Source organism: Colletotrichum jinshuiense, chromosome 3 (assembly GCF_051148585.1).
Source record: "Colletotrichum jinshuiense chromosome 3, complete sequence".
NCBI classification, from domain to species: Eukaryota; Fungi; Ascomycota; class Sordariomycetes; order Glomerellales; family Glomerellaceae; genus Colletotrichum; species Colletotrichum jinshuiense.
In genome coordinates, this window is record NC_139310.1 from 4671231 (window position 1) to 4685303 (window position 14073).

Genomic DNA, 14073 nt, shown 5'->3' on the forward strand with positions numbered 1-14073 from the left:
GAGGCCCCGCTCAATTCCCACGCTATATAGACCCCAATTTTGGATCTGGTTATCGAAGATCGTGGCGGACATAGCTCAGTTGGGAGAGCGTCAGACTGAAGTCAACTTCAATCACTTAATCTGAAGGTCGTGTGTTCAATCCACACTGGCCGCATCTTCTATTTTTGCATTTTTTTTCTCACCTAGATAGAGACAGGCAGAAGAGACCTTTTGCTTGAGCTTCTTCTGTCTATCTATCTATCTACCTTGTCAATGGATGCTTATTCGTTCGTCTAAATTTTTTTTGCCAAGTGTGCAGCTAGTAGAGGATTACGGCCTGAGAGAAGAACAGCAACTTTTTAACTTCATCTTCCTGGTTCTGACGGTGCATCTTCCGATGTGCAGCGCTTCTTCCCCAAATTCCCTTCAGTGACCACGCGGGTGTTTCCCCTGTCCAATTATTTATTGTATTGCAACGAGGCATACCACCCGCCCTCATGCAGTCCTTGACTCATCGTCTCTACGGTTACCCCTTGCCCTCCCTCGTCAAGGTAGCATGGAGACTACATACACTGTTGGTGCCGGTTTGGAAAGCCAGGCCCTCCGTGTCGCATTTGGGCCGTGCTGTGATTGGCATCGTCTCCGGTACCGGCAACGCCTCGCGTGGAAAAGTCATGACGGGTGTAATGGCATACAATCGTAAATGTTCATAAATGATATACTTCTCTGGGCACTCCGGATTACTTCCACCCGCTTTTTGGTTCACGCCATTCATTCCCTGATGTTTAAACCCTGCGCCTGATAACATGCCCCCCCAACCTGTCGGCCAAGCACGTCTTTTCCCTCCGCCCAAACGAGCCCCTCGAGCCCCTCGAGCCCCCTCAACTTAGGCGTACGGCCAGTTCTTGTTGAAGACGATGCAGCTCCCGTTCGAGGCGGCCGCGATGTCCTTGTCGGTCAAAAACACGCAGTACTTGCCCACGGAAGCCGGGTCCACGCCCGTCTCGCCGCGCTTGTACTCGGGCTGCACGGCCGTGATCTTCATCATGCCGGCCTGGTTCACGCCCTGCGCGAAGGCGTCCATGATGTTGGTGGTGTCCATGCCTCCCAGCAGCAGGGCGACCGAGTTGATGCCCTTCTCGCCGTAGAAGCCGGCCGTGTTCTTGGTGACGGCGATGAGGCCGTGCTTGGAGGCCGTGTAGGCCACGCCCGACGACAGGCCGCGGTAGCTGGCGTTGGAGCCGATGTTGATGATCAGCCCGCCGTGGTTGCCGGCCTGGGCGAGGAACTGGTTCACGGCGAGCTTTGTCGTCAGGAAGGGCCCCGTGAGGTTGACGGCGAGGACCTGGTCCCAGGTCTGCTTGGAGCACTCCCCGGCGGGGTCGAACCTGTCCATGACGCCGGCGTTGTTGACGAGGACGTCGAGGCGGCCGAAGCGCTGGACGGTGCCCTTGATGAGGGCCTCGACCGAGGCCTCGGAGGTGACGTCGACGACGATGGTGTGCAGGCGGCCGGCGTATGTGTCACGGTGCTCGGCGGCGACGGCGGCAACGCGGGCCTCGTTGAGGTCGGCGATGACGACATTGGCGCCGGTAGCGAGGTAGGCCTCGGCGATGGACTTGCCGAGGCCGCCGCCGGAGCCGGTCACGATGACCGTTGTGCCGGGAAAGGTGGGCATTGTGGTGGTGGTGTGTAAAAGAGGGAGACGTCTTCTGGTAGGCCGCGGATAAAGTTAAAGGTTGAGGCTGGCGGAATATTCCCCGATGTATGTATATATTTGAGTTTAGGGCTTGGGGGTGGGCGGGTGAACAGCTGAGGAGATGGGTGAAAGTTCGACACAGCGAGGGAGCTAGCCACTACGTAAGAGCCACTGGAAGAGCTCCCCGACAAGTTTATGTAGAGCTCAGCATCGTCGGCGGAGGGGCGGTTGCGGGGCGGTTCTGCGGGGCGTCTGTCCAACTCAATTGGGCGCGCTGCCTGACGTGCTCGTGGAGTCGGTCTTCGTCTCCCATAGTGTGTGTCTTAATCGTATTCGGTTTTGATTCTGGGTTCGTGTGTTTCTGAAATTCCGACGCTTTCGCCCCAGGCGTTCTTCCCCCCCCCTCCTTCGGTTACCACCCTCACGGTACGCTGTGCCCACCTTTTGGGCCCGGGGATCTGGCTTGGACGGCATTGGGCCGGCATTTGGGGAGGGAGGGGGGGATGGTTGGTTGGTCCGTCAGGGGTGAGGATGGACGGATTAGGTAGGTAGGTAACTTGCGTGCTCGGGATACAGGGCCGACTGCAGATTCTTGGTTGAGTATGCGTTCATACATTGGGCATATACAAAATCGCAACGGGCTATCGATGTGAATACTGCTTTACATGTTACCTGGACGGAGATTGAACTTTTTCAGAACTCCGCCCCAGGCTGGCTGCCACTACTTCCATCGTGTCTATTTTCTGGGGTAGTGACCGGGGCGATCTCTTCACAGGCCTGTCAGTTGCTGCTAGCGAGTCTTCAGCGGCCCAGGTGGGATACAGGTGCATGCGAATACGATGGCCCGACACCCCGGCTTGGTACTCGGGTTCGCATCCATCCCCCGGGGGTTTTATTTATCTACCTCTCCACGATGTCTTCGAGTTGACCGCCAGAGTGGGATGAACTAAGCTGTTCGGAATTAGGAGCTACCGATTGGCGGGTGGTTTCGAAAGTGTGTATGGTTGAGCTTGATTGCGGGCCAAAACCTGTCGAGTCTCGGCTTTTGTCATGGACCATGTGCACGGGGGTTCGGATAAGGTTCTATTGGAGAGCCAGGACACAACCCGAGGCGCTTCTTTGAAAGATGCACGACCCCCTTTGCGCATATTTGTGTAGTTCATGCTCTTTTCCTACTCTTTTCTCGTGTTGGGACAACCCCTGGAAGGCATACATTTCCATTTAGTAAGGCTATTTGGGGCTTTGGGACATGATTTGCCATTCTCGTTTACGCGGTCTTGTCATCGTCACAAATATCCTCCCATTCGTCAAGCTCCGGCCAGGCTGGCGAACGCCGACGACTCGAACCCCCTCTAAAGAAGGACGGTGCATACCCACCAAGGATGTTCTTCAATAGCCCAGCACCGCGTGCGAGGAAGCCCTGAGCCTCTTCTGAGGGTTCAGGTGTCTCTCGGTCCAGGGCGGCTTGGTCGCTTTGGCAGCTACTTGGGCTACCTGGCAGGTTCCCATCCCGAGTGTTTTGCTCCCCCTGCTGCTTATGTGACTGCGATTGTTGGCGCCCGGGCGGCTGATTGCATGGCATATTCAATCCCCGCGTAATGACATGCGACTTCACCCAGCAAGCGTGGCAACGGTTTAGATACTTGTTGACGGGCTCTAGCGTGACGCCCTTGGGACAGTACGGCATTGGGGGTCTAAAGGGGCCTTGCCGGACCCATGTCTTTTCCGAGCACCATTTAGGCTTGTCCTCGCTGTGTATGACGTCCTGGCAATCCTGGCAAACGTCATTGTATCGGATGATGAAGCACATATTGTGTAATATGAGCCTGGGTGGTGAGTAAAGAGGGTCTTTACGTTGTCAAGTTGCTTTTGAAATGGTATGATGGCTGCCTTCATTGATGTATTCGAAGAGAAGGCCTTAAATAGAGTGGGGTTTGCATCCCCTAACAAGACCTTTGTGGTTGAATAGGTGTTTTGTTTCGACATGGTGAATTAGGAAGTTCTTGAACATTATCCGTCACAAGTTCAGTCTGTTCAGAACAACTATCTCTTAGACTCAACACCTACAGCTCAGCCAATCAATGTATACAAGTTCAAGCTTTCAGACTAAGTAAGGCACGGACTTGGATTTTTGCGAGGACTACAGGCTGATTGTCACAAAACCGCCTTAAGAGAGTTGTCTTGTCCTAGACCACAATCAACACAACGGAGAAGACCTGAAATGAACCGAAGGTCCACAGTAGACGTCTTTATTCAACTTCATTATAGGAGCCAGCCAGATACTAGCTTTGCCGAGGGCAGTCTCCCGTTTACTGGCCACACTGGCCTTCGACAACCTTGACGTCGCCGTTGACATCACACTGTCCGTCTGCTTGGCAGGATCCAGCGCCAGTTCCATCGGTGCAAGCCAGGCCCACAAAGTCGGCCGCCGCAGCTGCGTCACCGGCGCCGTTATTGTTGCCGTTATTGTTGTTTCCATTGTCATTGTTGTTGTTTCCGTTGTTTGCATTGTTGTTGCCGTTGTTGTTGCCGTTGTTGTTGCCGTTGTTGTCGTTGTTGCCGTTGTTATTGTTGTTGTTACCGTTGTTGTTACCGTTGTTGTTACCGTTGTTGTTTCCGTTGTTGTTTCCGTTGTTTGCATTGTTGTTGCCGTTATTGTTGTTGTTTCCACCAGCGTTGTTGCCAGCATCGTTGCCAGCGTTATTGCCAGCGTTGTTGCCGTTGTTATTGTTGTTTCCACCAGCGTTGTTGCCGTTATTGTTGTTGTTTCCGCCAGCGTTGTTGCCATTATTCGCGCCGCCTCCGTTCTGGCCGCCGCCAAAGCCGCCTGCACCACCGAAGCCTCCTCCTCCACCTCCGAAGCCGCCCGCGCCCCCTACAGCACCGCCGCCGCCAAAGCCGCCGCCGCCGAAGCCGCCACCGCCGAAGCCACCTCCGAAGCCTCCCTGAGGTGCTATATGGAGCGAGTCGAGTTAGCACCCGTAGATTTATCGGTATTGGACCCTGTCAAGGGGTCTCTGGACCTGGGAAAGGAAGTGAGGAGTGAGTATCTACTAACCTGACAAGGCATTGCCCGTAAGCAGGCCAAGAACAAGCAACGAGAGAGCTGTGTAACGCATGTTGGTGTTTTTGAAGGGTTGATACGGCCTGCGGATGTGGTAGGATGGAAATTACGGCAGACAGGTCAGGCGAAATGTATCGTAAAGAAAGCGTAAGCTTGAATGAAGTGAATAGCGCGCAGCACTAGGAAGAAGGTTACAGACAAGAAAGAAAGAACAAATGGCGACTGGAGGTGCGTGATTGTAAGTCCCATTGCCTTGAGGATATCCGGATCTTTATAGGAAGGGGAGGGAAGGGGGGATAGCCGCCACAAACCATGGCAATATCGAGAGACCAGACGGCTGGGCGTTCGGCGTCGGATCTTGGCTTACACCATAGCGGACATTTTGCAACACTGGAAGTTTAGATGGCATGCTGTCGTCCGGAGACATCAAACAGGCTTGGCCGTGTGCCCGGTGGGGGCATTGGGGCCGGCCTGCCTCAATCGGACGATCGAGGAACCTGAACTTGGACGAGCAAACAGTCGGGCCAATCCAGGTCACAACCTTTCCCCTGGCATACCCACCACTCTTACTGCCGGGGCATCGCTACACTAAGCTTCAATTCATGGCTATTTTCCCCCTCCCAAACTGGGGAAAGGGGAGCGAAGGGGACCCGGCGTGTAGCAGCGCCGCCTTGCCGCGGGAGATGTTTTGGGAACCCTGCCCTGCCCAGCCCAGACTCGGGGGGAAATCACAGGCGGCGGCGACTGGAGCAAGGTGCTGAATCACGGATGTGTTGGGGGAAGTTGCCTCTGATGTTACCTCGTTCCTTGGCCCCCCGCATTTCTCCCCCCTGTTTCGACTGAGCTGTGACGGCTGAGCCGCCTTTGCGCGGTCGATCTTCATGTAATGTGGGTAGTCCCGGGGGGGTTTTGGTGTTCGAGTTCGGTACATCCTGGCGTTTGCTGGAGCGTTCTGCTTCCTTTTGCGAACGAAGATGCTGCAAAACGAGAAAGAAAGGAAAACAATGCACAGGGAACGAAGGAGGATTTCAAACGTCTGGAACTTGTGGGTGCTTGGTTAGTTGTCGCCCCTGTGTTAAAACGGATCATCATGCCTCGAAGCGGAATATATGTATGGTAATTTTATTGTCTTTGACGTCTGATTGAGTCGGTGCTGGTGAACGAGGTTGGTTGTAGTAGTATATAAATAGAAGCAAAAGGTTCGTTGGTGGTTGTTGATACCTGCACAAAAAAGGCGAGAGCCAATTTTGCAAAAGGAAACATGCGGCCAGTGTGGATTGAACACACGACCTTCAGATTAAGTGATTGAAGTTGACTTCAGTCTGACGCTCTCCCAACTGAGCTATGTCCGCCGCTGTTGTAAAGCAGCCGAAAAAAGACGACTCATATTGCGAGGCAAATTCAGGGCGCAAGCCCTGGACAGGTTACCTTATGCGACCTGGAAGTGGGGCCTCGGTTCACCTGAGCCTCACCGAGTTCGGTGAGTTACCGAGAGAATAAGGATCCCGCTGTCGCTACCGGTACCTCTGCCGCAGGCGCCCCGCCTGCGATGGTACCGGTAGTGATGGATTCAGGTCGACGGACGGGTTGAGCAGGCACCCCCTGCTTAGTACAACCAAACTTACCAGCAACCACGGGCCTGTTAGCCCCTTTAATAGCCATCGGTAGTCAACATACAAAACCCCCGGGACTCGGCTCGCTTCGACGACTGGCCCTGAGGAGGATCTCGAACAATTATCCCCATCTTTTATGAGACCGCCTGCTTCGAAGTCGAAGAGCTCATCTGGTCCATTGGGGGGGGTGGGGGGTTGTTGAGTCCTCTCTTCGCTGCTAACTCGAGTTCAGACGTGAAGATCGAAGCTCCATATCCCAGTGAGCCAGCCATGCCGATGGGGAACGTACGTCATACATCGCAGACAGGTTTAGAGTTTGCAGCAATTGCCTTGCAGTCCGTCAGTCAGTCAGTCATGCATGGACGGCGCAAAGAGGAAAGAAAAAGAACCAAGTGAAATAAACCTTTTGTGAGATCAGATATGATTTGATTACATTATCATTGGATAATTATGAAGTGGGAACCGAACACCAAATGTGCAATACACCTGCCCGTTCGGCAGTCTCTTTCCCTGGCCGACACCAAACCCATCCCAAGGCAAACTTGCGTATGTTCGCGTCCACCTCCTGGATCGCGCCGAGCCCCGTATGTCCTCCCCAAAGGTATGTTCCACCGTCTTGCCCAGAATGCTACAAATACTACCCAGCCTCCTCCGTCACAACTCTAGTTGTTTCTGGCAATCTTCCAGGCCCGCTTCCGCGTCGCAGCCCTAAATGAACCCTACTCGAAACTCGTCGGCAATCCCTGTCGGGGCCCTGAGCCCGAAGTCGGGCCGCCTTGCATCCCGCCCGGCCATCACGGGCGCCACCGGTGTCACGGGCGTCACGGGCATCGTTGGCCCCGGGGCACGCTGGCCCTCGGGCTTCTCGCCCGGCGACTGCGGCGCCCTCCCCATCCCGAACGTTGGGCTCGCCAACGGGCTCGGCAGCGGCCAGTTCGCATCCATCGAGGCCTCGGGTACCAAGGTGTTCGGCGTTGGCGGCGGCTGCATGCGAGGTGAGATCATGGCAAAGTTCCCTTGCTGAACGTCTCTGTCGTCCCACCCGGGAGGCCGGAACTGCGGGTTCGACGCCTTGCGCTGGAGCTCCACGGGAGGCGGAGGCGGTCGTCGGTTCGCCGGTGTGATGCCGTAGCTGCGTTCGCCCTCACCTGGTGCCACCCGTCTCGAGGTGGGCGGGGGGCCGAGGTATCCTGGTGGCAGAGCGCGGTCCCCGCGATATTGGGCATCGGAGCCTTTCCTTTCCCTGGTATCCGGCTCTTGTCTCTCCCGGGGATCATAGTTGGTGCGTTCGCGGGCGTCGGAGTTCAGCCGCCCTCTGGGTTCAAAGTTCGGCCTCTCCCGCGCGTCCGAGCCCATGCGTTCTCTGGCGCTGATCCAATCGTCGGGAGGTCGGGCAGGGCTCCGCAACGGCCCTTCGTAAGGCACCTGTGGCGGCCTCGGGGGCGGAGCAGCAGAACTCAGGGGCGGCTGCGGCAGGATCTTCATTTCTGGCGGAGACGGCCGCAGAGCGCTCCTCGGCGGCGGACTCGCCGGTATCGTGGGGCTTGGCTGGTCTGCCATGCCGAAGTCGAGTCCGGTGGGGTCTTCGTGAATGTTCATCGAGAAGCTCTGCCTCCTCGGCGTGGTGATGGTGAGCGTGTCCCGCTTTGCTGCGACGTTCTGGATGATTGGTCTAGGGAAAAAGCGTTCCTCGTCGCTGGAGCGTCCCGTGGACGTGGTTGGAGAAGGAAGTGAGGCCGGCCCAGGCCTGTGAGCGTCACGGACGGTGCTGACAGACGTCTTTGGTTTGAAATCAGTCTTCAACAGCGGAAGGGAGCCGTTGATAGACTGGGGAGGAGAAGGGTAGGCCTTGGTCGGCGATAACGGAGCAGGGGTCAGCGAATCGTCTTTCGACGAGTCTGAAGGGTTCAGGTTGAACTCGAACTGGCCAAGCGGGCTGCGGGGTGCGTTGGCGACTGTCGGCGTAGGAAGTGGGGAGAGACTCGGGGAGTGATAGCCGCTGGGTGCGGCACTCGGGGCCGGGCTGAGAGTGCCGTCACTCCTCGAACCGGTACCGTCACGGACAAAGTGGACGTCAAGGGGGTTAACCCAGGCCTTCCGAGTGGGCGAGTTGGGTGTTCCTGGCCTGCTGTTCGGTCTGCTGCCGCCGGTAATGATGGGCGGGCTCGCGAAGTTGTTTAGGCTCGCCATGGAACCGTTGTTGAAGCGCATGTTTAGATTAGCCTCGGACCCGACTGGCCGGATACCGCCCTTGCCGCCGGGGGCCCCGAGGTCAACCAGGGAAGATGAGCCGACGTTCAGGTACGGCGCATTCGGGTGGCGGAAGCTGGTGGCGAAGCTCTTGTTCGACATGGCGGTACCGGGACGGGATCCATTGATGCGAATGGGTGCATCGAGGTTGTTCCCGAAGAACTGGCCTTCTCCCATGAGGTTTTGGTCAGCCCTCTTCCATTGAGGCTTTTGCTCGGGTGCCTTGTCGGTTTTCCTGGACAAGGTCAGCATCACGGCTGGACAACGCAGTGAGGGCACAAGACACACTTCTTCTTATCGGCACCGAGCCTCAACCCGAAAAAGGACACCATGGTTGTGTTAAGAGGGTATCAAGAAACTTGCGTGTTGGTCAGTTATACTACTCGACGAGATGGGCGTTGGAGGGGTCGGCGAGGTGAGGGGCATACAGGACAAATGAAGGGGCATAAATGGCTGTGAGCTATGCACAGATAATGGGGCCCAGACCCGGGAAACGGACGGCCAGGTCAACGATGGAATAAACGGAAACGATACGACAGGACGAAGAGATTTTGGGGCCGGCTCGGAAAGGCTCAAAGAAGGAAGGAATGAAGGAATGAATGAATGGAGCGGCCAACGACTCCGACGTCGAGCAGCCGGGAGCGTGAAATGCGACCGAGCAGGAGCAGAGGTGTCGTGGGAAGAGGAAGGGCGGCGGCGGTGGTTATTGGTAAAGGGCCATGTCGCGTCTTTTTTTCCCGGGTTGACAGTGCTCGAGGTGTGTGGGGGATGCGCTGGGCGATGGACAAGGGCGACGATCCTTATTCGCGGTCCCAAGACAGTTGATCCGTTGCAGGTTCAGGGGGCAGAGCAGCAACGTCGTCCCAAAGAGGGAGCCCAGAAAGGACGCAGCTGCCCAGATCAGTGGACAGGGCAGAGGTCTGGTGTGGGGTGTGTCCTGGGTCAAGACAAGGTTGAGCGAGGGTTGGGTCTTTTCGGGTGGAAAAGCAACAAGTGGTGAGTCCCGTCTTACGAGGGTTGTCTGCAATAAAGAGTGGTGAGACTGATATTTGATCCCTTTGGAAACAAGCTCAGAGGAGCGGCCGGCAAGGAGTCGAGAGAGCGAGGGCGAGAGATAGATAGCTGTGGCGAGAGACGGGCGGAAAGATCGTCAACTCGTCGGGCGAGGAGGACGGCAAACAAAAGTCAATGGAAACGGGCCTCTGATGGGGACCTCGTCCGGAGCAGGCCGAGCTATTGCGACGTCGCCGCTGTCGCCAACAAAAGAGGGGTGGCCCACGACCGAGTGCAGTGTGGAGATGAAGAACAGGCCTCCTCCCAGGCATATTTTCCCTCTTGGGACTGGTGTTTAATGAAACGGCAGCCCGGTGAGAGCGCGACACCACGACACGTCCCTCACCCCGACTGGTGGTCGAATTGGCAACAGTGCGTGCAATTTCAGCCTTTTCCCCCTTTGACGTAGACTCACGTCGTCAGACAGGGTCACCACGCGCACATCAGCAGTTTAAGTGGGGGGGAACGGACGCGAGGGCCAGGGGAAGGGGGAGGGGACCGAATCGAATCCTCCTTCTGCTGCATCTGCAAGGAGACGGTCGGTCGGTGGGTGCGCGCGCGCACATACGCACACATACGCACACATACATAATAGTGTACACCAAGCCCGGCGCGAGTTGTGACGAAGCTCGGATAGCCTGCTGAAAAGGGAGCCAGCCAACGGGACGGCGGAGGACCCCTGAAAAAAAATTAAAAGCACAGCGAGCCTTACGCGATGAATGACCCCTGGCCGCTGGGGGGAGAAGGGCCTCGTGACGCCGACCGATAAGGACGAAGTCAACCCCGGAAAATACCACCTGAACGGGATTTCCGGGATCAAGGGTTGTGTGAGATTCACGCCCGTAGGCTCATCTCCTTTGAGTTTCCACTGCGTTTTCTGATCGAAAAAGGCCTGCTCACCTATCCTTGACCGATGTTTTCCAATCCGACTGCCTTCTAGAGAGTCAGGTCAACTGAAGGGTACATTACTCACCTACCTGACCACCACGTACACCAACTAGTCTAGAGCCAATTCGGGGGGTGGAAGAACAGGCAAGGGGGGAGCTTAGCTTAGCCGATCGAAAAGAAACGAAACGCCAAAGGACGGTACGTACCGTCAGAAAAGGGGGATCCTGGGCCGTGTTCCTGGCTAAAGACTTTTAGCTTGACATGTTTCTTGGGCCGGTTGGTCTACCCGAGCAACGAGGGACCTTGAAACTTGGGAAAGCCACCGAGGCGTGCCGTGGTCCATTCAAGCGAATGGGGCCCGATTCGCGGGTGGAGGGGAGCCCTAGGCAACTGAGGGCGGCAGGCACATTCGATGCCGATGCGGGAAGGCCATGCATCGCGGCTGTTGACATCAGAGTTCTCCGTGCAGGTGGAGCAGAAGACGTCAAAACGTGTCCGACCTTCAATGAAGATCTACAAACCCCCCTCGTATTTTGCAGTGAACCCGTGGGCACTCCGTACTCCGTCATCACAGGAAAACCTCCGCCGGATCGCCAATTGCCTTTACGCGGCAGCCGTCACATTTCCCAGGGCACTCTCTGTTGGTTCCGGCCCTAACCCGACGTCCGAAAAAAAGACCGCCGGGGAGGGGGCTGAGGGAGAAGCACGGAAAGACTGTGGTGCTCACCGCCCCCCCTTCCCTCCTCCCCTTTGCACCTTGGCATCTCTGAAGAAACCACTGGCTCGAGTCTCGGGGGGAGGGGAGGGGGGGAGATCGCGCCGGCTTCAGCTGGACAGACAGCTTGTCAATAGTGTCACCGCCCCGATGTCACGCCAAAACTGATCCGCGCCAAGTCTACCGCTCCCGCTCGGGCGTCCTATATTACATGTTATTCGGGAGATAGGTATGCTGCCGAGGGGAGGGGAGGGGGGGAAAAAAGGCATCCCCCCCCCCACAAATTCGTAACCATGTTCATCCGGATGCCACCTCCTGGTCTTGTCAATCTACTACTCAGCTGGTTCTCCTTGGTGTGCCTAGTCCATCTCTCGACCTCTGCCGTGCGCCACGGATGTAAAGGGGGACGCCACGGAGGAAATCAGCCCCCCACAGCAGAGAATATGGGACCTTGACGTGTCCGTCCACTAGCAGAATGTGCAGTAATGAACCAAGTGCCATGCATCCAAGCAAATAAGCTCCGGTGTCAACTACGAACCCGGGCTTGGCACCGTGCAAAGCCGGACTTTCAGATGTAATTTAAACTATAGTCGAGGGTTGATTGCAGTCTTCTGCATTGTTCCATGGCTCCTAAACGATTCCATATCCATCCACATCTTGTGCCGAAATTCCCAACCTAATGTATGTCTGGTCTAGGTAGAGCAGATCATGTAAGTGATCCGATAAAAAAGCAAAACAGATCCAGATCGACCCAGAAAACTCCTGCCGAAACCTATGCAACCGAGGCTAACCCAATCTAACTAAGCAATAATCTGAGCCAAAGGAGACATTCTGCCTTGCTGTTTCGCTCAGCAGTCTCCCTTCCAGTTCGCCTGGATCCACTCGCCCATCTTGTACGTCAGCGTCTCATCCGACCATGTCAACACGTCGTTCTCGCTGTAGTCGCCACCGCTGAACTTGAGTGCGACGATGATCCACTGCAGGATGAAGTCGATGAAGACGAGGTCCACCTTCTCCGGCTCGCCTTCTTTGGGGAATCCGATTTCGGTCTGGATGCAGTTGGGGACTTCGTAAAAGTTGATGGGCGAGCGCTCCGTGTCGTCGCCGTCGGTGCCGATATCATCCTTGGTGGTGTACCCACCAATGAGGTCCGGCTTCTGGGACTTGCCATCATCACCCGCCAGCCGGTGTTGCCCAGACTCTTGGCGGAGTTCGAGGTGGCGTGGCTCGCCGCTGTTGTCTGCCTTCGCCATGACAATGTTGTCCTTGGGGTACATCATCTCGGGGATGTTCATGAACCGGGTGTCGTGCGTCACCTCGAGGATCTTGCCAGCCTTGTTGAGCAGATCAATAACCCGCTTGGCCACGCCGTATGGAATGTCGGGGATGTACTTGAACGTGCTGGTGAAGGGAGAAACGATGTAAGTGCTGTCCTTGGTAAAGGCACCCTTGAAGATGTCGAAGCGGAGGCCGCCGGTATTGACGATGGCCAAGCGGGGTACGTCCTTCCTATCCTCCTTGTGAATGACTTCCGGGAGCACTTCCGTCTCGAGCCAGGTGAAGATGCTGTCTTCGCTGGGGTATTTTGCGCGATTCACCCACAGATCCTTTGGTGCGCAGCCGTATGTGTAGTCCAGGTCTAGAGCCTTGCGAGCCTTCTCGATCAACTTGCTGACGTTCTTTCCATGCTCAGTCGGGAATGTTGTCTCGTTGAGGCCAGTGTGGTGGTACAGGCCAAACAGATTGTTGTCGATGTACTTTCTCGAGAACGAAACGGAAGCCTCGGCGGAAACATCGTCTGACTCGGCCTTCTTGATATTGTCGATTGACAGCCACCCAATAGTCTCGCCGTATCGACCGCTGGCAATGGCAAAGGCACCCTTGTCGAAGCTGAGAGCATCCCGCACGTGTGCATGGCCGCCGAAGAAGGCAATAGGCGCGAACCAGTTCTCCTTGCGTATCGCGGTAAAGATGGCCTTGAACTCGGGCATGCGCAGGCCGACGTGACCGATGACAACGAAGAGATCGGGCTTCTCCTCGCGGAGCATCTTCTTGAACCACTCCTCCTTGATGGTGTCCTCGACGGGCTGCACCACGGTGTTGTTCGCATTTCCGGTAAAGTCAAACAGGAAGCCCAGAGAGACGATCTCAAGGCCCAGGTTCTTGGTTTTGAACTTGCGATATCGCTGCGCCTGCGGAACGCGATCGCCGGTCTTGGGGTCAATGTAATCGAGGTTGCTCGCGATGTAGTTTTCTTTGTAGTTGGGGACGGTGATGTCGTGCTCGCGCTGCGCTGCGTCGGCCTGGTAAAGTTCGTGGTTGCCCGTGCAGATCACGTCGACATGTTGCTCACGGAAGATGTCGTACGTGAACAGGCCCTTGGGGCTCGAGCTGTCGTATAAGCCGTTCCCCTCGACGCGATCGCCTGTGTCGACGACGAGCAGATCGACGCCTTGTTCGTCGGCTTTGCGGCGCATGTGCTCAGCGAAGGAGACATAATCGCCCCAATCGGCCGCATATTGCGGCTCGAGGAGATGGCCACCAAGCCAGCCGTGAGTGTCGGTCGTGTGGAGGAAGTTGAGCTTGCCCCAGGTTAGATCGCGCATGGGTGCGGGGATGGGGGCGGCGGCGCCTGGTTGGGAAGCGGAGGTGAAGGGCAGGCAGAGGGCAGCTGCCGCGAGGAGGGAGGATGGTCGGAGCATCTTTGCTGATGATGGTGATGAGGAGGATCTCGCCATGATTGTAGATGTTCGGTATGGGGAGGAACAGAGGGGAGCTTGGCCCTATGCCTCTGAGAGAGGAATGTGAATGC

At 56.4% G+C, this 14073-nt stretch overlaps 4 protein-coding genes across 4 annotated transcripts; all 4 read right to left on the reverse strand.

Annotated features, from left to right (window-relative positions):
* Positions 1 to 865: 865 nt before the first annotated feature.
* EsH8_III_001222 (SDR family NAD(P)-dependent oxidoreductase) lies at positions 866 to 1657 on the reverse strand (the record flags this gene model as incomplete). The annotated part of the gene is made up of 1 exon (XM_083262947.1): positions 866 to 1657. The coding sequence occupies one exon, from the start codon at positions 1655 to 1657 to the stop codon at positions 866 to 868; it is 792 nt and encodes a 263-aa protein (XP_083123434.1).
* Positions 1658 to 3987: 2330 nt separating this feature from the next.
* Positions 3988 to 4797, reverse strand: EsH8_III_001223 (uncharacterized protein; the record flags this gene model as incomplete). The annotated part of the gene is made up of 2 exons (XM_083262948.1): positions 3988 to 4631; positions 4737 to 4797. 2 exons carry the CDS (start codon positions 4795 to 4797, stop codon positions 3988 to 3990), a joined length of 705 nt encoding a protein of 234 aa, XP_083123435.1.
* Positions 4798 to 7063: 2266 nt separating this feature from the next.
* Positions 7064 to 8937, reverse strand: EsH8_III_001224 (uncharacterized protein; the record flags this gene model as incomplete). The annotated part of the gene is made up of 2 exons (XM_083262949.1): positions 7064 to 8840; positions 8894 to 8937. 2 exons carry the CDS (start codon positions 8935 to 8937, stop codon positions 7064 to 7066), a joined length of 1821 nt encoding a protein of 606 aa, XP_083123436.1.
* Positions 8938 to 12109: 3172 nt separating this feature from the next.
* EsH8_III_001225 (Metallo-dependent phosphatase-like protein) lies at positions 12110 to 13999 on the reverse strand (the record flags this gene model as incomplete). Its single annotated transcript, XM_083262950.1, has 1 exon — positions 12110 to 13999. The coding sequence occupies one exon, from the start codon at positions 13997 to 13999 to the stop codon at positions 12110 to 12112; it is 1890 nt and encodes a 629-aa protein (XP_083123437.1).
* Between the last annotated feature and the right edge of the window lie 74 nt (positions 14000 to 14073).